The sequence below is a fragment of the Mesoplodon mirus genome (assembly GCF_964341445.2).
Source record: "Mesoplodon mirus genome assembly, chromosome: 2".
Taxonomy (NCBI): Eukaryota; Metazoa; Chordata; class Mammalia; order Artiodactyla; family Ziphiidae; genus Mesoplodon; species Mesoplodon mirus.
In genome coordinates this window covers 46,758,175-46,779,139 of record NC_138977.1, presented here as the reverse complement: position 1 = coordinate 46,779,139, position 20,965 = coordinate 46,758,175, and the positions used below count along the sequence as shown (strand labels likewise).

Here is a 20,965-nt window from a genome sequence, read left to right as displayed (position 1 = left end):
AGTCAGACAGATTATTCTTGTGGACTAGTCTTTCTGTAACCTTAAATTAATCACTGTGACAAACATGTAAGTCAAGTCAGAGTTTGAAGTCCAAGCTCTCTGCTCTGTTTGATTATCTGATCCATTGATTCTCAACCTTAGCTACCTATACATTAAGATCCCCTGAGATTTTTATTTTTTTAACACCAATACTGAAACCCCACTGAGGTTTCTAATTTAATTAGTTGGGGGTTGGGTCCAGGCATCAGTGATTATTAATTACAAGCTCCCCAGGTGATTCTAATGTCTAGCCAGTTGAGCCAGCCAGTTGACTGGTCTAACCTTTTCATTTTCTTATCTGCAAAACGGAGCTGATAGTAGCACCTGTGTCATCTGAGAATTAAATGAAATAATATATATAAAATTCTAGTTCAGTGCCTGGCACATGCTAGGAGCTCAAATGCTTGTAAATAGTCTCATTCTACACCGCTTATGATTGGAATGCTAGCTACTTAGAAATATAGTTAATTTTATTTATATGAAGGTGACCAAAATTTTCAGAAGAAAATATCTTATACTTCCTCTATTTATGACAATAATTTGTCAGCTCTTTTAGTCTATATAGAAAGCTATTCCTTTGTGAAGTTTTTTTTAGAAATATCTATTTATTTATTTGGCCACACTGGGTCTTAGTTGCTGCAGGTGGGATCTTTAGCTGTGGCATGCGAACTCTTAGTTGTGACATGGGGATCTAGTTCCCTGACCAGGGGTCGAACCTCGGCCCCCTGCATTGGGAGCGCAGGGTATTAGCCCCTGGACCACCAGGGAAGTGCCCTGTGAAGATTTTTTAAAGGATTTTATGTTCTCTTATATTAATTGATAGAATTGGAATTTCAACTACTGTAATTCTGTTTTTTTTTTAAACATCTTTATTGGAGTATAATTGCTTTACAATGGTGTGTTAGTTTCTGCTTTATAATAAAGTGAAACAGTTATACATATACATATGTCCCCATATCTCTTCCCTCTTGCATCTCCCTCCCACCCTCCCTATCCCACCCCTCTAGGGGGTCACAAAGCACCGAGCTGATCTCCCTGTGCTATGCGGCTGCTTCCCACTAGCTATCTGTTTTACGTTTGGTAGTGTATATATTTGTATATATTAGTGTATATATTTGTCCCAGCTTACCCTTCCCCCTCCCCGTATCCTCAAGTCCATTCTCTAGTTAGGTCTGTGTCTTTATTCCCGTCTTGCCCCTAGGTTCTTCATGACCTTTTTTTTTTTTTTTTTTTTTGATTCCATATCATATGGTATTTGTTTTTCTCTTTCTGACTTACTTCACTCTGTATGACAGACTCTAGGTCCGATACCTCACTACAAATAACTGAATTTCGTTTCTTTTTATGGCTGAGTAATATTCCATTGTATATATGTGCCACATCTTCTTCATCCATTCATCTGTTGATGGACACTTAGGTTGCTTCCATGTCCTGGCTATTGTAAATAGAGCTGCAGTGAACATTTTGGTACATGACCCTTTTTGAATTATGGTTTTCTCAGGGTATATGCCCAGTAGTGGGATTGCTGGGTCGTATGGTAGTTCTATTTTTAGTTTTTTAAGGAATCTCCATACTGTTCTCCATAGTGGCTATATCAATTTACATTCCCACCAACAGTGCAAGAGGTAAACTACTGTAATTCTTAATCTTAGATCACTAAACCATGCAGTTTAGTCTTAAGACTATGCTCTTTTTCTTCCCAGAAACCCTGAAAGTATCATTGTTTTTATCAATACACTGTTTTTCAGAACTTCCCTGGCAGTCCAGTGGTTAAGACTCCATGCTCCCAATGTAGGGGGCATTGGAATCCCTGGTCAGGGAACTAAAATCCTACATGCCGCACCTGCGGCGTGGCTGGAAAAAAACAAAACAAAACACTATTTTGCAAAGATGAAATGTGCTCGCAAAAATCCTGCCAAAGTAATTATTAAGGAAAGTATGTATTTATTTTATACTTGAATCATCAATTCAAAAAATGAAAAGTTTCGTGCTGGCTTTTCAAATTTTATGCCTAATAGGAAAAGACAATCAGCATCAAGGTTCTTACAGTGATGGGGCTCAGATGAATGGTATTCAGCCAGAAGAAATTGGTAGGTTGCGAGAAGAGATAGAAGAATTAAAAAGTAATCAGGAACTTTTACAAAGCCAACTGGCTGAAAAGGACTCTTTCATTGAAAATTTGGTAAGTGAATGTTGACATTTTTTAAACAAGAAGTCAAGAATAATTCTCATTATCCAACTTGTTTATTTTTCTGGATCCCTTAAGCTACAGTATCATATTAAGGTTTTAGAATATGAGCTCTGGTGTCAGACTGTCTAAAGCTTCAGTGCTTCCTAGTTAACTGAATTTGAGCAACTTAGTTAACCTCTTTAAACTTGTTTCCTGAGCTATAAAATGGTGGTGGTGATATCTGTCTCATTGCTGTGAGAATTAAATGAGATACTCTGTTAAAAGCTCTTTTATTGATTTTTTTTAAAGATAGATTTTATTCATTTCTTTAAGAATTTTTATTTTTTTACTTTCGGCTGCGTTGGGTCTTCATTGCTGTGTGCGGGCTTTCTCTGGTTGCAGCGAGCAGGGGCTAGTCTTCGTTGTAGTGCACGGGCTTCTCATTGCGGTGGCTTCTCTTGTCAGGGAGCACGGGCTCTAGGCGTACGGGCTTCAGTAGTTATGGCATGCGGGCTCAGTAGTTGTGGTTCGTGGACTTTAGAGTGCAGGATCAGTAGTTGTGACGCACAGGCTGAGGTGCTCCGTGGCATGTGGGATCTTCCCAGACCAGGGCTCGAACCCATGTCCCCTGCATTGGCAGGCAGATTCTTAACCATTTTGCCACCAGAGAAGCCCTGTATAAGGTTCTTTTAATACATGGAAATCACTCAATAAATACCTGCTTTTATGTTCTTTCTTCATATGACCTCAGTTAAGTGCCTAGATTTAATAAATTACTTGGTATGAATATAAATTTATTAGCTATGGAAAATTTGTAGACAATATGTGCTATGTTGAAATGTTATTTTGGGTATAAAATTTAAAATGTCAATGTGAAATTTTTTGGTAAACATATACCAGACATAGCTTATATGTGTACAGTTTTGGGTTTTTTCTGCCTCTTTAAACTGAATTTATTTCATAGTTTATTTCTATGCTCTTTGTAGAAATCGTCCCAACCATCACCTGGCACAAATGAACAGTCTTCAGCGACAGCTTCGGCAAGAGATTCTGAACAAATTGCAGAATTAAAACAGGTCATTTTTCAGCTTGATCCAAGCTCTGTTTCGTCTTGTTTTAATTATAATAGCATACCAGCACTGCAGTTCCATTAATCTAGAACTGCTTTGTCAGGTGTAAGCAAAACTTGATAGTGAAGACAGCCATTTGAAAATCCAGAAGCTGTTTTAATTATACATTAATGGTATTTTGCTTTATATTGTGTTTTTATTTTTCAGTGATGTTCTTTTTAACAGATCTCAGCATCTTACCCAGATTATTTATAGATTACCAGTAAACTAACAATTAAGGAAACTTTAAATATATTTATAAGCCACAAATATGAAGATATAAAGTCTTATGCCTAATTTTCATGATAACTGGTTGGTGAAATGTATTGGGCATTTAAGTCATTCTATCCACAAAAATGTTAGTTTTTAGAATTGGAAAAGGGAAAAACAGGAAGTAAACTTGTGTATATCTCAATTAGATGACTCTAGCTAAAAAGCAAAATAAACTTTTTCTGCTGTAGTAATTTATATTGTTTACAAAAGCAAATAAGCCTTTTCTTCCTTCCATCCTCCCCTCCTTCCTTCCTTTCTTATAAAAGGAATATATGTTTCTTTAAAAAAAAAAAAAAGTGATACTAAAGAAAGAAGTGAACAGCCTGGCCAAGCTAGGACTAACTTCCTTCTCCGTCCAGTAGCCAGCTGGTCCTCACCCACTGACATGTCTGATCTGATGGGAATGACCGGACAGAAACAAAATGTCTTATTTTGATAGTGTCTTTGTACCCCAGAGTAGATTCTACAGTCTACTTAAATTATATTATTTAAAAATAATAATAATTTGTCATTAACGATTTACAACTCTCCAATATGTGTCCATAATGTTTTGTTCTTGTGAGGAAGAGTAATATCTATTTTGATTTTATTCTGGAACTATATTAATATTAAAGGGAATTAATTTATTAATATATACCCTTAGTTTGTAAATCCCAAGTAAAAATTTTTACTTTTTGTGTTTCCCAAAGATATATTTTTAATATTATTTATTTATTTATTTGGTTGCGCCAGGTCTTAGTTGTGTCACACGTGCTCCTTAGTTGTGGCACACAGGCTCCTTAGTTGTGGCAGGTGGGCTCCTTAGTTGTGGCATGCATGTGGGATCTAGTTCCCTGACCAGGGATCAAACCCCGGGCCCCCTGCATTGGGATTGCAGAGTCTTACCCACTGCACCAGCAGGGAAGTGCCCCAAAGATATATTTTAAATGACAGTTTTGTTTTTTACAATATGTAGTAAAATATGGTATAAAAAGGTTCATAATTTCCATATTTACATGACTCATATTGATAACTGAAAAAAGCAATCAAAGAAAAGGCATGTATGTACATGATAGAAAGTTTTAAGAGAATAAAAAAGCTTTTTACGTGACAGCATCTCACTACTTACCACAATATCTCCAGACACTGCCAGATATCGTGGGGGAAGATAGCCCCTAGTGGAGAACCACTGTTACAATTGCTTTATTTTCCTGTACTTTTTCTGGTGGGGGTTGGGGGGAGAGCAAGAAGTTTGGAAATTTCAACATCTATAAAATATAAACTTTCAATTAATTCTGCCACTTTCACTACAGTACTTTTTTTTTTTTTTGGCCGCACTGTGTGGCATGCAGGATCTTAGTTCCCCAACCAGGGCTCGAACCTGTGCCCCCTGCATTGGGAGCGTGGAGTCTTAACCACTGGACCGCTAGGGAAGTCTAATGCTTTCATCTATGTTTGGTGGCCCCCTAGTCTAAAACCGTCGTGTTTTGCCCTTTTCAAATAATATACCTTTAGTCTTCCACCAGGAGAAAAGGAAAAGTTACCTGATGCATGAGATTAAGACAGGGATTTGGTGGTCTATTCCTAAGCCGGCTTTCAACCAACCCTGCTGTTTTTGACTCCATTTTTACTCACACTTTCCAAAACACCCCAGGCCCTATGGTAGTTACGCATTGTAAGTCAGGTAGCAGCATGGCTTTCTAAAAGGTCAGCCTACGTTTCAGCCTCTCACGTGTGCTGGGTCAGTTACCACTGTCGTTTGCTTTCTGAAATTCCCCAATTTATTGCTCTTTTCTATTACTTTCTGTCCTTGTGGGTTTCTCCCTCCTGCCCACCCTTCCTCCATCCCTCTCTCCCTACCTCCTTCCCACCTTCCTTTCTCTTTCCCTTCCTCCCTCCCTTTATAATTTTTTACATTGGATCTCACAAGGAAGCAGAGGTGAACATGTTTAATCTACACGTTTAATTCTCCATCTTGAACCCACCAAGTTCAGGAATAGTTCTTCCACTTAAATTTTAAAACTTGGAAGTTGTGATTTTAGAGAGAAGGGCCAAGAAAGGAAATAATTTTTTATTTCTTCCTGTAAATAGACATTTCCTTGATGAAATTAATGCTATTTAGTGTTACAACTTAACTATTTTTGTCTCTTAGGAACTGGCAGCATTAAAGTCTCAGTTAAACTCACAGTCTTTGGAGATCACCAAACTACAGACAGAAAAGCAGGAGCTGTTACAGAAAACAGAAGCATTTGTAAGTTAATTATTTTTTTGTTCTCAAAGGTAGTAAACACAAGGTTGAAAGGTTATTTTTCAGCCACTATGGAAAAGAAGCAAATTTGTCAGATAGCACCTTCCATTCAGGTTATCCATTAGCCAGAGTTCCAGTCCCTTGGGCTTCTTGGCCATGAGGACAGCCATACTATAGTCAGACTCACCAGGTCAGTTTAATCAGTTATTTACGGTTCATTTTGTTGGTATTTTATATTTCACCCCATCTTTGTCTCCTTCAGTCTAACCTGGCAGGTTTTCTGCTGGTATAAAATTGTCAAAAACCTTGTTGGTGACCCATGCAATTCACAGCGTTCCAAGCCATCAAGCAAGGTCCTCCTGGATCCCTCTTGGGGAACCACATTTCTATTCCAACTTCTACAGAGATGGTTGATTGCGTCCATGTGTCACACGAGTAACCGCTTCACAAATGGTTGTCCAGCCACACCCTTGATGTTTCACTAGAACATGCTTTGTCATTTATTGCAATAGGGATAGGCTGAGAATCTTCTAAATCTTCAAGTTCTGATTCCCTTTTCTTAACAGTTCCTCCTTCAGTTTATCTCTGTCCTCTCACATTTTACTATAAGCATCAAGGAGAAACCAGGCCACACCTTTAATGCTTTGGTTAGAGGTTTCCTCAGCTAAATAGTTCATCACTCACAAGTTCTGCTTTTCACAACACTAGAACACAATTCAGCTAAGTTCTTTGCCACATTTTATATAATAAGGATCACCTTTCCTCCACTTTCCAATAACATGTTCCTCATCTCTGAGAGCTCACCAAAACCTTTAACACCCATACTTCTACCAACATTCTGTTCATGGTGATATATGTTTTCTCTAAGACCATAGAACCTTTCTCTATAGAAAGCTTTATGAGCCTTTACTGGAATTACCTTTAATGTCCATATTTCCATCAACAGTCTCTTCAGGCTAATTTAGGCTTTGTCTAACATGAACCTCAAAATTCTTTTAGCCTCTACCGTTCCAAAGCCCCTTCCACAGTTTAAGGTATTTGCTTAACCCAGCCTTCCTCCTACTCTGATGAGAGCTGATGCCATGCCACTCCTGACTCAGCCTCCCACTCCACTGAAGGGGCAACTTATCTATGTAGGGAGAGCACTTTATTGTGGGTAAATACATAAAGAATTAGACTTTCCATTATTGGAAAGAAAATTTCAAAATAGCTAGAAAATTAAATCATCTTTGGAATTTCATTTTGATTGTAACTGTAAAGAAACATTTTTTTTTCCAATTTCCACTTTCAGGCAAAATCAGTTCCTGTACCAGGAGAGAGTGAAACTGTAATAGCTACAAAAACTGCTGATGTAGAAGGAAGACTGTCAGCATTATTACAAGAAACTAAAGAATTAAAGGTTGGTTTTGGTGAAACTTTTATTCATTGCATGTTATATGAAATGAACTCCAGGAAATTTGATTTTATTTCACTTAATTTCTCAAATTCTTAGATTTATGAAGAAAGTTAATAGAGTGTAATTTTATCTCACAATACGTCCATTCCTATTTGGATGACTAAAGGTGGCACAACTGAAGGGTTTTTGTTTTGTTTTGTTTGTTTTGGCTGTGTTGGGTCTTCGTTGCTGCGCGCGGGCTTTCTCTAGTTGCAGCGAGTGGGGGCTACTCTTTGTTGCGGTGCACAGGCTTCTCATTGCGGTGGCTTCTCTTGTTGCAGAGCACAGGCTCTAGGCACGTGGGCTTCAGTAGTTGCAGCACACAGGCTCAGTAGTTGTGGCTTGTAGGCTATAGAGCTCAGGCTCAGTAGTTATGGCACACCGGCTTAGTTGCTCCGCGGCATGTGGGATCTTCCCAGACCAGGGATCAAACCCGTGTCCCCTGCATTGGCAGGCAGATTCTTAACCACTGTGCCACCAGGGAAGTCCCACAAATGAAGATTTTTAAATGCCATTTCAAATAGTGGTATTAAATATATAAAATAAGAATGTATATGAATGTACTTTGAAAGTAAAAACATAGATTTTAGTAAGAGTAAAAAATAGTTAAGTTTGCTTATCAATCTTTAATCACAGTAAGAAACGAGGAGTATAGATTTGGCTAATACACAAGCCACCTGTAGGTTTTCCATAGACTGAGGAACACAGGCATATTAAATCCTGCCAGCCTTTTGTGTGACAGAGAAATCAAAATAGATAACATGAAGAAAGGAATGAGGTAACAGTAATAAAAAAAAAAAGATAGGAATTAAAACATGGAAAAAGGAAGATAATGTGTGATTTTGCCTTTTGGATTGTGGTCAAATTATTTTATTTTTAAACCATTTTACTTGAAGCTATTTTTCTTTTCCATTTAATTGTATGTGTGAAGTTGGATAGAATTTTATTTTTAAACTTGAATTCTAATGTTGATGCTAACCAGGCTTTTGCTATAAAACGTTTTATGTCTTTATTTATCCTCTGATTATCTGAAATCGTAGGATTTTTTGAGGAATAGGTAATTAAAACTATTTTTGGTTGTTAAACTCTATTTTTCACAGTAAGCATCTTTGATATATAGCCTAACATAAATTCTCATGTTACTAGGTGAGTGTGTGTGTGTGTGTGTTTTAAACCTCCTGTTCCCCCAACCCCTAACCCCAAATTCTTCAGACTAGACAAGTGCAGCACTTTATCAAAGAAAGAACATATTTGTTAAAACCCTAGGAGAGTGAATACTAATTTTAGATTAGTGATTTTCACCTTTCTTTTCCTAGAGTGAAATTAAAGCTCTGTCTGAGGAAAGAACCGCTATTAAAGAGCAGCTGGATTCATCTAACAGTACCATTGCCATTTTACAAAATGAGAAAAACAAGCTTGAGGTGGACATTACAGATTCTAAAAAAGAACAAGATGATCTCTTGGTGCTGTTGGCTGATCAGGATCAGAAAATATTTTCATTAAAGAATAAACTCAAGGAACTTGGTCATCCAGTAAGATTGCAGTGTTTCCAAAAATGATTTATATTGTGTTTCTTTATGATGTATTTTTAAATATTGTACTGTGACATGGGAATGTTGTGCCTATATATCGATACTACAGGCAGAGATCTGTAGGTACGTGAACGTGGTATCATCTGCACTGCTCTTATGGTATTCAGTGAATTGACTTAAGACACAGATTAGATGCAGTTTCCAGCGTTTGTTAACTGTTCTCTTTGGGGCTCTGAGCCTAGAAAATGAATTGATTTGATTGCTTCTGTGGTAACAAGACTCTCACTATCCAAATGTGTCGTCCTCTTTTGCCGTGTTGATTCAGGTTTGTGTGTAGAGAAGTGTAGCCATGTGGCAGCAAGTTAACCTATGTATCTCGTGTCATGCTAAAAATGACAGGGAGCCTTGAACATTAAATCAAGGAAATCAGATGGCCTGTAATCTACTTTAATTTCTGGAGTAAAGAATTTATCAACAGTAGATATCATTATGTGTTGAATGTGAAGTGAGCAAATCCTCAATGTTAAATGTATATTTTCCCTTTAGGTTGAAGAAGAGGATGAACTTGAATCCGGAGACCAAGATGATGAGGATGATGAAGATGAAGATGACAGCAAGGAACAGGGTCATATCTAGCTTTACAGTCTCTAGGAATGATAGGAGTTACATTGTAACTTTGAAGACGGAGTCTTAAGACAGTGCTTTGGTTTGCCTCCACAGAAAGTAAAGATTTAGAAACCAAGTGGCAGACATTCACTAATACAACTATTGATGTATTTTTAAAATGAAGCCACCACCCATGTTGATAATCCTGTTATTCTAACTTTATGTAGAACACACATCTTTTATTGAACTGGACTATCCCAAAATATAATTTGCAAAGAGCTTCAGACACCAAAAATATAATATTTTCAGGCATGTGGTGGCAATGCTCTTTGCCTTTAGTTCATTGGTTGTTTATATAAGTTCTGTATTTGTCTGCTATTTTTACTTTTCAGAATTTGTGACTTTAAATACTAACACAATTGATTTAATGTGTGTTGGAATCATTGTTTCTAAATTCAGTATTGAAGTTCTTAGCTAATGATTTCCTTTTAAAGGAATGGATTTACTTAAAGGCAAGATAGCATTATTCTGGGGGATAATATATCATCAGCCCTCCATCCAGTGTTGACTCCTAAGATGAGCAGGATAGGACAGTTTAGAATGAGTGCCTTGACACTTGATAATGGCTGCATTCTGTACCTCAGTGAAGAAGAAGGATATTAGCACACAGTGAAGAGGAGGGTGTTTCTGAGAAACTTCTGCAGCAGTGTATCAGCATGTGTTTGGTTTTGGTTTTATTTTTAAGCTAAACATTAAAACAGATTACAAGTTAACAGCTCATACAGCTCAGAATTAGTAGTATTGTTTGATTATTATAAAACCTGTTATGTTCCTAGTTTTAAAAAGATCCAAACTATGGTTTATATAATTTATTGGCATTTTTGCTGAATAGGTTTAAGTCAGATAATAGATTTTTTAAAAGCAATGAAGCAGTGTGTCAAAATTTAATGTTTTCGTAATAAAAATAGATATTATGTTCACTTAATCCCTGGTCATGGTTCCCTTTTTTAGATTTTGAGAGTAGTAGTCTTTGTACAAGATGAGGCAGAAGGAAGTGTGGAAAGGAGTCCTTCTCTTACTAAAAGAACTTTGCTATAACTGCATGATAACAGCAATCTTATCATTTAAAGCCAATAATTAGGATTCCATAAGAACGGAGGGGGCTAATTGGAGCAAAAGCAGAAGTTGGAGAAGGGTTTGGTTGTTTCTAAATTGAGCATTGAAGTTCTTTCTTCACAATGATTTCTATTTAAAGAAGTAGGCTTTCTTAAAGGCAAGACAGCAAGAGTTGGGGCATTATGTATATCATCTGCCTCCTGGCTTCAGGAATAATTTGAGCAGTCCGCTAAGGGGCCCAGACTTTTGAAAGAAGTATCTTCACATGTCTTGAAAGGGGAGATGGCTGTGTGTTACAGAGCACCCGTGAATACTGCACCGCGCCCCTGCCTAATCCCACCGCTGCCACGCCATCCTGAGATGGCATCTGCCGTCAGAGAACCACATGATTATTACTGGACCAGCTCAGACCGTGTGACGTTTTCCCAATCTTGACACCACGTAGTGAACATGTCAGGCTAATGTTACAAGGATAAGGAAAAATGTGTCAGGAGTAAGAATAATACTTCCAGAAATAATGGAATACCAAAGATCTTCAGAAAGAAACATCTGCAGAATCAGTGATAGTTTGCCAAAGTGCAGTCACTCAGGCTGGCTTGGAGTAGAGAAGACACAAGAAGGCCTCGAAGCTGCACAGTCCAGCCTGGAGCCCAAACGGACACCTTCCTAAGATAGCTCTAGTTTTTTGGGGTTTTGTTTGTTTGTCTGTCTTTGCCTGGATTGCTTCTGGAGCCTCCTAAACTGGTCTCTGCACCTCCAGTTGGTTGCTGCGTCTGCAGGCCATCCTCCATGTTCACCACAATAAGCTTTCTGAAATGCAGATTGGAGCCCTTAGCCATGTGGATAAGACTCTTTGTGCTCTACCACTCTCTAGTTTAGCTCCCTTCAAGTATATTTTAGATCCATACCAAGATATTTGCTATCATGGCATATATCCTGCTTTTTCATTTCTCACTTTGCTTTTGCACATGTTCTTTCCTCTGCCCATTTGTCAGCCCTCTTATTAAAGGCTATTTCCATGTACTGAGAGCTACAACAGTGGAGCAATCGTGAAGCACAAAACATATTTGTCCTTATTTGCAGTTTTATTCAAGCATAGTTTACACCTCTAGCACATTGGAAAGAAAAGAATAATCATCCAAGGTTACTACAAAAGGCAAAAGTAACAGCTCACATTTTACAGTCTTAAGTTACTACTTTGAAATTATGCTGAGAGAAGATCAAACCCTTGTTTGAAAGTTGGTTTTGTTTGTTTTGCGGTACACGGGCCTCTCACTGTTGTGGCCTCTCCCGTTGCGGAGCACAGGCTCCGGACGCGCAGGCTCAGCGGCCATGGCTCACGGGCCCAGCCGCTCCGCGGCATGTGGGATATTCCCGGACTGGGGCACGAACCCGTGTCCCCTGCATCAACAGGCGGACTCTTAACCACTGCGCCACCAGGGAAGCCCGAAAGTTTTTTTGTTTTTTTTTTTTTGCAGCCCAGTAAGGGCCTCATAATGTTCATCAGAACCAAAATCTTTACTGTTACAGCAAAATGTATTCATTCATTCAATGAATATTTACTGAGTGTATAATGTGCTGAGTACTGCTTGTAGGCACTGGGGATATGAATGAGACAAAGTCCCTTCCTCATATAACTTACGTTCTGGAGGAGAAAACAGTAAACAAGTACATAAGACAATGTCAAATGCTTTGTAGCTTCTGGAAAGGAGCTTGCATTAACCAGAGGAGTGATTAGATCTTATTTGTATTCATAGATTACTTTCTCCACTAGGTCGAGAATTGTCTATGGGGAGGAGGCTAAGAAAGAAAGCCAGGGGACTAGGTAGGAAGCTCTTGCCCCCATCTAAGCAAAAGCAGATGTAGTTGGGACTACACTGTAGGGGTGGAGGTGTCTAGAGTGGTAGGATTTGGGACACATTTTACAGGTAGAGCTGAGAGGGTTCGTTGATGACTTGCATGTGTCTGGGGAGTAGGAGAGCACGACAAGAATTAACTCCTGGGGGAAGGTGGGAGGAGCAGGTTTGGGGTGAGATCTAGAGTTGGGTGTTAGGCTTGCTAAATCTGAGACCCAAGTAGGTGGATTTATACAAATAGATAGATGTTCAGTAGACAGTTTGGAGCTCATTAGGGTTAGAAAAAATAGTATAGAGATGGAATTTAAGTCCACCCAGTAGGATAAGTTCTTACGGGCAGTGAGTGTAGACAGAAGGCAGCCAAGAACTGAGCCTTTGGGCAATTCAGCCTTCAGTGGTGGGGATGGATCTTAAGAAATAGTAAATGAGTAATGAAATAATCTTACTCCAGAGCAAATTTGAGCCTTGGAATTAAGGGGAAAACTGAGCAAGCTCTGACCTTTAAACTGATTTCCTACTGCAATTTTGGAAAATGAAAACTTAATCCTTTTCAAATAGCTTTAATGAAACACATTATTCTATTAACGTAGACTAGTTCTTTACTAGTGAACCTAATCAAACTGTGGGGTTTTTTGTTTGTTTGGTTTTTGTTTTGTTTGTTTGTTTTGAGGAATCTGCCCTGCTAACCAAATAGAAGATATTTATCTAAAGAAAATATCTGTTTACAACTACATTACATCCTTTGAATGGTTTTATTTTAATGCAAGTTATTTTATCAAATTGTGCCTTTTGTGGGTTAGTGACTTGCTTCCCTTCCAGAAACTCTAAAGTTATTGTTGCAGTTTTTCTATGTCTACAACTCAGAAACTTTAGGATTTTCTATAACCTTTCAAAATTAAAATTAAAATGTTTCCAGAGAGGGCTTCCCTGGTGGCTCAGTGGTTGAGAGTCCGCCTGCCGATGCAGGGGACACGGGTTCGTGCCCCGGTCCGGGAAGATCCCACATGCCGCGGAGCGGCTAGGCCCGTGAGCCATGGCCGCTGAGCCTGCGCGTCTGGAGCCTGTGCTCCGCAACAGGAGAGGCCACAACAGTGAGAGGCCCGTGTACTGCAAAAAAAAGAAAAAAAAAATGTTTCCAGAGAGAAAAACATTAAGGTATGTCACATATCTATCTTAAATGTGGTTTCCCTTCCTGTGGATTGACTCATTTTGTCTAGACATAGGTTTTTCCATATTCACTCTAAGCAACCATGACTAGTTGTTTTAGTTTGAAAAAGCTTAAACATTGACCTTGCTACAGTTATATGTTACTCTTGATTTTGCTCCTTACAAAAGCATGAGACCACTTTGTAATTATGTTTTTCTACTGTGAGAATGTAAACAAGTGAGTTCCAGTATCTACTTTGCTAGTCTTTTTTCAGCTCTGGCTTTTAATTCTAGATTTATTTAAATAAGTGTATTATTCTCTGAATCTAGTGGGATATCTAAAGGGGTAAAACTCACCATTTTGTGAGTCTTAACAAGTTCTGTCACCTCTCTGTGACATTTCATGCTAATACCCTGTGAAATAACTTGTTGCTTAGTATCAGGGAGAAGGTGAGATGCAAACTAGTTGCTGTGGTGGACATGGAGTGGAACTTTTCTGATTCTTTTTTACCCTCGTGTTCTAGACCCAAAATGAGGTTGCATAAATAAAGCCTGTAAAACGAAAAAATGTAGGCAACTGTTTGGCAGCAAAAATGGTTAGCCTGTTTAAAAGCAGGATGAGCTGAATAAAAGCTTAAGTATTACCTAGGTTTCTATACTGCACTACAAATTACCACAAGTTTAGTGGCTTAAAATAACACACATTTATTATCTCCCTAGTCTTTGGGTCAGGAGTCAGAGCACAGCTTAACTAGGTCCTCTGCTTTTGGTCCCAAGGCCGCAATCAAGGTGGCAGCCAGGCTGTATTCTCATCTGCAGGCTCAACTGGAGGAGAATCACCTTCCAACACTCATTCAGGTTGTTGGTAGAATTCATTTCCTTACAGTTGTAGAGCTGAGGGCTTCAGTTTCTTACTGGCAGTTGGCGGAAGTCTGCCCTCAGCAACTAATGGTCACCCCTAGTTCCTTGCCTCATGGGCTCCCTCAGTATGCTTGCTGACTTCATCAAGCCAGCAAGGGAAAGCTCTAGCCCCAGTCAGCCAGCAAGACTGTGTTTTATACGAAGTAATATAGGGACTTCCCTGGTGGCTCAGTGGTCAAGGATTTGCCTGCCAATGAGGGGACATAGTTCGATCCCTGGTCTGGGAAGATCCCACATGCCTCGTCACAACTAATCCTGCAAGCCACAACTACTGAAGCCCATGCGCCTAGAGCCCGTGCTCTGCAACAAGAGAAGCCACTGCAGTGAGAAGCCCGGGCACCACAACGAAGAGTAGCCCCCGCTCGCCACACGTAGAGAAAGCCGCACACATCAACGAAGACCCAGTGTAGCCAAAAATAAATAAAGTAATATAATCACAAGAGTGACATTCATCACCATGCTGTAGTCAATTGGTTAGAAACAAATCAGGTCCTGCCCACTCTTGGGAGGGGATTACACACAGGCATGAATACCAGGAAGTGGAGATCATGGGATGCTGCATACTTTTGTTTTCTTGAACCATATTTCTTTTTCTTTTTTTATTTTTATTTTGGCTGTGTTGGGTCTTTGTTGCTGCACACGGGCTTTCTCTAGTTGCGGCAAGTGGGGCTACTCTTCATTGTGGTGCCCGGGTTTCTTGTTGTGGTGGCTTCTCTTGTCATGGAGCACAGCCTCTAGGGCACATGGACTTCAGTAGTTGTGGCGCATGGACTCAGTAGTTGTGGCGCATGGGCTTAGTTGCTCTGCAGCATGTGGGATCTTCCCGGACAAGGGATCAAACCCGTGTCCCCTGCGTTGGCAGGCGGATTCTTAACCACTGCGCCACCAGAGAAGTCTCCCAAGGATACTTCTTGTTCATGTTCACGTCCTTAACATGTCATCTGTACTCTGCTCCAAATCGTCATTCCAAGACCAACACTGAAGAAACAGGTTCTTCCTCGGACAGGCAGGTCTCTTGGCAAAGGGAAAAGAGAGGTGGCAGAACCTCACGGTGGCTCTTAGAACTTCTGCTTAGAAGTGGCATCACTTTCATTCACATTTCAGTGGCCAAACTAATGTGAATGCAGAGTATAATCCTTCAGTGGGAACAGTCCTGAGAGGGAGGGGCAGTGAATCGCATGTGAAAGTATAACCAGTAAATGTTAGTGTCCTTCACCTCCGTCTTTTCCCTTACTGATCCTGCTGAGGAAGACAGTTGTAGAGCATGAAGAGGCAGTGTAAGACGTGGTTAGGAGTCTAGATTCTGGAGACAGACTGCCTGAGTTTGAACCCTGACTCTGCCACTTTCCAGCTGTATGGCCTTGAGCAAGTTATTTAACCTCTGTACGCCTCAATGTCCTCCTCTGTGAAATGGGACTACTAATAGTATCTATGTCATAGAGCCGTGGGTTAAATCAGTTACGTATGTAAAGTATATAGAACAGTGCCTGGCACGTGGTAGACCCTGTATAAGTGTCAGCTGTTGCTGCTGCTGCTGTTATTGTTAGTATTGAAAGAAACCTGGCTTAAAGTCAAAGGACTGGATTTAAAATCTCAGCTTATTCTAGGTCCCTAGACTCAGGTGACTTGAGGTCACTTCTCCTATTACTGACCTTCAGCAAGTACCTTACTCTCTGAGTACTGATTATTTCTTCATCTGTAAAATTGGAATAACATTCATTTCTAGAGAAGCTGTGTAGAATAGCGGTCCCCAAATTTTTGGCACCAGGGACTGGTTTCGTGGAAGAGTTTTTCCACAGATGGGGGCGGCAGTTGAGGGAAGGTTCAGGCGGTAATGCGAGCGATGGGGAGCGACGGGGAGTGGCCCGATGGAGCTTCCCTTGCTCACCTGCCAATCACCCTCTGCTGTGCGGCCCGGTTCCTGACAGGCCACGGACCAGTACCGGTCCATGGCCCAGGGGTTGGGGACCCCTGGTGTAGAACAGTGAGTAAAAGCATGGACTCTAGAGCTGGGTTACTTGGGGTCAGATTCCAACTACACCACTTTTAAGCTGTGTGACTGTGGGCAAATTACTTAACCCCTGTGTGCCTCAATTTCATTACCTGTAAAATGAGATAGTAATCGTACCTTATGTTCATAGGAATATTATGGGGATTAAGTGAATTACTAGGAGTTAATATGTGTAAAGGTGTGAGAACAATGCTTGTAAATGCTCAAGAACTGATGGCACATATCTTAAGTGCTTAATAAGTTTTAACTAGTATTCTTTTCTTAACAGAGTTTTGAGGATTGACTGTATGAATAGGCATGAGGGACTTCCCTGGTGGTGCAGTGGTTAAGACCCCGCACTCCCAATGCGGGGTGCCTGGGTTCGATCCCTGGTCAGGGAACTACATCCCGCAGGCATGCCGCAACTAAGACCCAGCACAGCCAAATAAATAAGTACTTATTTTAAAAAATAGGCATGTAAAGGTGTTTTATAGAAAGTACTAGTCAAATGTGAAGACTTAGAAATCTGCAGTATAGTCTTCTGTGGCTATGTAATTAGGCTTAACCTGGCTTAGCATGCCCAGGCAGCAGTAAACATTTTTTTTTGGAAGTCTGTTCAGCTCAGAGCAACCCCCTTAACTGCCTCCTTTAGCTGGGGATGGGCCCTGGCTGCTATGTTTGTAGCTTGTGAATTGTAGATACAAAAGCTGACACTTGGTCTTGCTTCCAGTATAACTGAGCACTTTATATATCAAATTCAAGACAAAGCTTTGTACCCTGAGATAAACCAAAAAAAAATGGAGTCATTCTGACTGGTTCTGATCTCCAATAATAAAGCCTTAACTTTCCTGTAAACCTGGACTCCCTAGCCAAAATAATTTTGTCCCTGATTTTTGCCATGCTGCTATCTAAAGATACATCATGACCTTTGTGAAACTGATAGTCATGTGGGAAAGTTGCTGTTTTCCCACCATGAGCAGACAAGTGTAACTGTCATAATCTTTGTAATTTGAGTTTCTTTTCCTTTAAATATTTGTGTGGGTTTTTTTGTTTTCATTTTTGTTTTAATCTGGAAAGGCTGTTCCCTTGTACTCTTTGCAAGTAAATTTTATCTTTTCTTTTCTAAATGTTCCTGTCTTGACTATAGTAGTTGATTGGACTAGGGGTTGCACCCCTGACCCAAGATGGGCCAAATTCTCTGCTCCAGGAATTTATATTCGTATTCTCTTCCAGCTTCTTAAACCAGGAAGATGTGAACTGGAGGGCTGTGGAGTAGCCGTCTACACCAGATATGGAACAGAGAGGTGGAGAAAGTTAACTGCAGAGAGGAATGAAGCAGAAGCAAGGTGGGGTGGGAATGAGACAGGGATTGAAGGACAGCCCTAACAGCCAATACACCAGTAACCTCCATCCTATCACACTGTTTTATTCACTTTGTAACACCAATCACTGTCTACAAATGTTTGTGTCTCTACACCTCCAAGGATGAAATTAAGCCCTGTGAGGGCAGGAAAATTGTCTTGTTCATATCTGAATCCCAGTGCCTAGATCAATGCTTGGCATATAGAGGGCAGTCCATAAATACTGACTAGATAAATGAATTCTATTTACTTGTTCATGTTCAAATTAGAAACCTGAGAACTTCTGTCCCATTGTTTCAAAGATGTCAATATCTGCTTTGAGTAATTACAAATTTAACAGAATTAGGGACATTGACCAAATAATAATTGCATGTAATTAATTTTGAAGCCTGAGACTTCAAAAATTATAAAGAACTTGCATTCCATGGAATGGGTTGCATTATAGCATCCCTTCAAGAAGGCAGAGTTCATGGGTCATCATGTAGAATGATCTTGGATGATTTCTCCCAGCCATCCCTGGGGTTATAATGATGAGCCCTTAAGAAAATGAGAGAGAGCAGCCGTCTTTTTCCTGTCTTCACTATGAAATCTAGGGGCATAGGCATATGATTGCTTGGTTTTATGTGTGACTTACATAGAACATTCATTATCCCTTCAGAAGGCCTTTTTCTTACAAAATGTTTAAAGGAATGCCCTTTATAAGTAGCTAATTAACGGCATTTTGTGCAATTAATAGTAATGGACTAAAATTTTTCATATATTATCCACCAGTGCTTATTCATGATAAATCTGTTTTGATCATAATGACTGTTTTTCTCTGATTAGGTATTTTATCTTTGTTAATACAGAGATAAGTAATTTCCCACCTTAGTTAAGGAGTAATATGGATCTGTATGGTTCATTTTTGTTTCTTTTCCACTAACTTTACCTTCCTGAGTCAAAATTTCTCTATGGGGTAAAATGTCATATAATAAACTTAAGCATTCCTTAAGTTTTTAAACCAAAAATGTTTATTATGTCCATTTGTTCTCAGAGTTTCCTTCTGTTTGAGTTTTTAAGTTTTCTCTCCTGTGTGTGTGTGTGTCTGTGTGTGTTGCATGTGTGGTGTGTTGGAAACAGATTAACCATTTGGGAGGGAATAATTGTTTTTTTAGAGAACTCACTTTCAAATTATGTAACAGAAAAAAAAGTTATTATTATTAACTTTTATTGGAGTATAGTTGCTTTACAATGTTGTGTTAGTTTCTGCTGTGCAGCAAAGTGAATCAGTTATACATATACATATATCCACTCTTTTTTAGATTTCCTTCCCATTTAGGTCACCACATAGCACTGGGTAGAGTTTCCTGTGCTATATACAGTAGGTTCTTATTAGTTATCTATTTTATATATAGTAGTATATATATATGTCAATCCCAATCTCCCCATTCATCCATCCCACCACCACCCCTTACCCGCCTTGGTAACCGTAAGTTTGTTTTCTACATCTGTGACTCTATTTCTGCTTTGCAAATAAGTTCATCTGTACTATTTTTCTAGATTCCTATGTGGCAGAACCTTTGACAATATTTTAACCCTTCTGACCCATATTTAGCTTTACAGAGGGTCTGCCGATAATGACGCCTCCAGAAGGAACAGAGCTTGGGACACCACAGCTTGTTCCTGTCTTCACTACAAAACCAACAAATCTGCTCCACTGTATTTACGTTTATTTGGGCAAAGAAACATTTATTTCAAGTCCTCTTTTATGAATACTCTTTTGAGCCATGTTCTCCATACTTTTTCTTCATTCTTTCTGACTTTCATTTGCTTTATGTTAGTGTGATAATGCCTATGCTCTTGTGATAATTGTAAATATTTTTTCTTTTTCTTCTTTAAGAAAGGAGGTTACTTTTGTTCAGATTGACTTGAAAGCATTCTCAGAAGTGATTTGTGGGAACTTGGATGAAAACGGACCCATTGTTGGTCACTGTTCTTGAAAGTTTTCTTACTATTTATTAATTACCTAACAATTGAGTCCTCGTGCAACAAATCTGATTCTTTTTTTTTTAACATCTTTATTGGAGTATAATTGCTTTACAATGGTGTGTTAGTTTCTGCTTTATAACAAAGTGAGTCAGCTATACATATACATATATCCCCATATCTCCTCTCTCTTGCGTCTCCCTCCTGCCCTCTATCCCACCCCTCTAGGTGGTCACAAAGCACCGAGCTAATCTCCCTGTGCTATGTGGCTGCTTCCCACTAGCTAGCTATTTTACAGCAAATCTGATTCTTTATCATTCTTTGCATTTAAAAAAAAAAACTTTGAAAGTTTTGGGCTTTGGTCTCTATTTTCTATCTTTCCTATTTTGTTTAATTGAAATCACCCAAACTGATAAAATATAATCAAATTGTGAGAGAATTATAAGTCTGCATGAGTTAAAAATTGCATTCATTGTCGAAAGGATATTAGAATAGAAAATGACCTTGGAGGACTGTTGTATTTTAGAAATCTGTACACTGAAATCTATCCCTGTTATTGAAGAATTACAGATGGGGAAGATTTATCTATTAAGCATTTATTACTGCATCAGCCTCACCAATTATCTACTGACTATGTCTAAATGATGGTAAATTTTTTAAAGCCTTGAAATATAAATGTTTCCTGTTGGGCACAAGCACAGAAGCTGAATCTACTGTTAATGGCCTGCTTATCCAATTGCCTTTAATGGAGGTAAAATAACCATTAGGATCTATTCCAAGCCCTTGTGTATTAGATGAAAATTTTGCAATTAGTGCAACAGCAGCTTTTGGTTTTGAAGTCCCTGCAGCTGTAAGTTTGACGTTAAGCAGTTGATTACTTTCTGCAGTAGTAGATTAGATTATTTCTGTGTGTTTCTTATAACCACATGAAATTTCTGTTGTTTTTACTTTTTAGCAGATCTTCATTTATTCAAGGTCTTTTTGATGATGTGCCTGAGCCAGAATTGGCTAGTAGGTTGCACCTTGTATGGCAGCTTGGTCTACTGGGTTGAGATCGTGAGACCACATTTTGCTCAGTGGGAAAAGGTACCCTGCTTGATTAGTGATGTCAGCCATGGAAAGGAATGGATATTAGTGATGGGCTGTGTGTCTGTTATCAAGTAAGCACAGTTAAGCCTTTAGACAACCTTTGAAAGGCACTGAGTTACCATTACTGTGT

At 39.2% G+C, this 20,965-nt stretch overlaps 1 protein-coding gene across 1 annotated transcript in view; it reads left to right on the top strand.

Annotated features, from left to right (window-relative positions):
* Positions 1-10,376, top strand: part of USO1 (USO1 vesicle transport factor) — a 101,160-nt gene extending 90,784 nt beyond the window's left edge. Inside the window, exons 19-24 of the mRNA XM_082611417.1 lie at positions 2,058-2,221; positions 3,196-3,285; positions 5,723-5,821; positions 7,110-7,217; positions 8,570-8,785; positions 9,332-10,376. Of these exons, the coding sequence (XP_082467543.1) occupies positions 2,058-2,221; positions 3,196-3,285; positions 5,723-5,821; positions 7,110-7,217; positions 8,570-8,785; positions 9,332-9,421 (767 nt within the window). The 3' untranslated portion in view covers positions 9,422-10,376. The remainder of the gene's footprint in view (positions 1-2,057; positions 2,222-3,195; positions 3,286-5,722; positions 5,822-7,109; positions 7,218-8,569; positions 8,786-9,331) is intronic.
* The last annotated feature ends 10,589 nt before the right edge of the window (positions 10,377-20,965 follow it).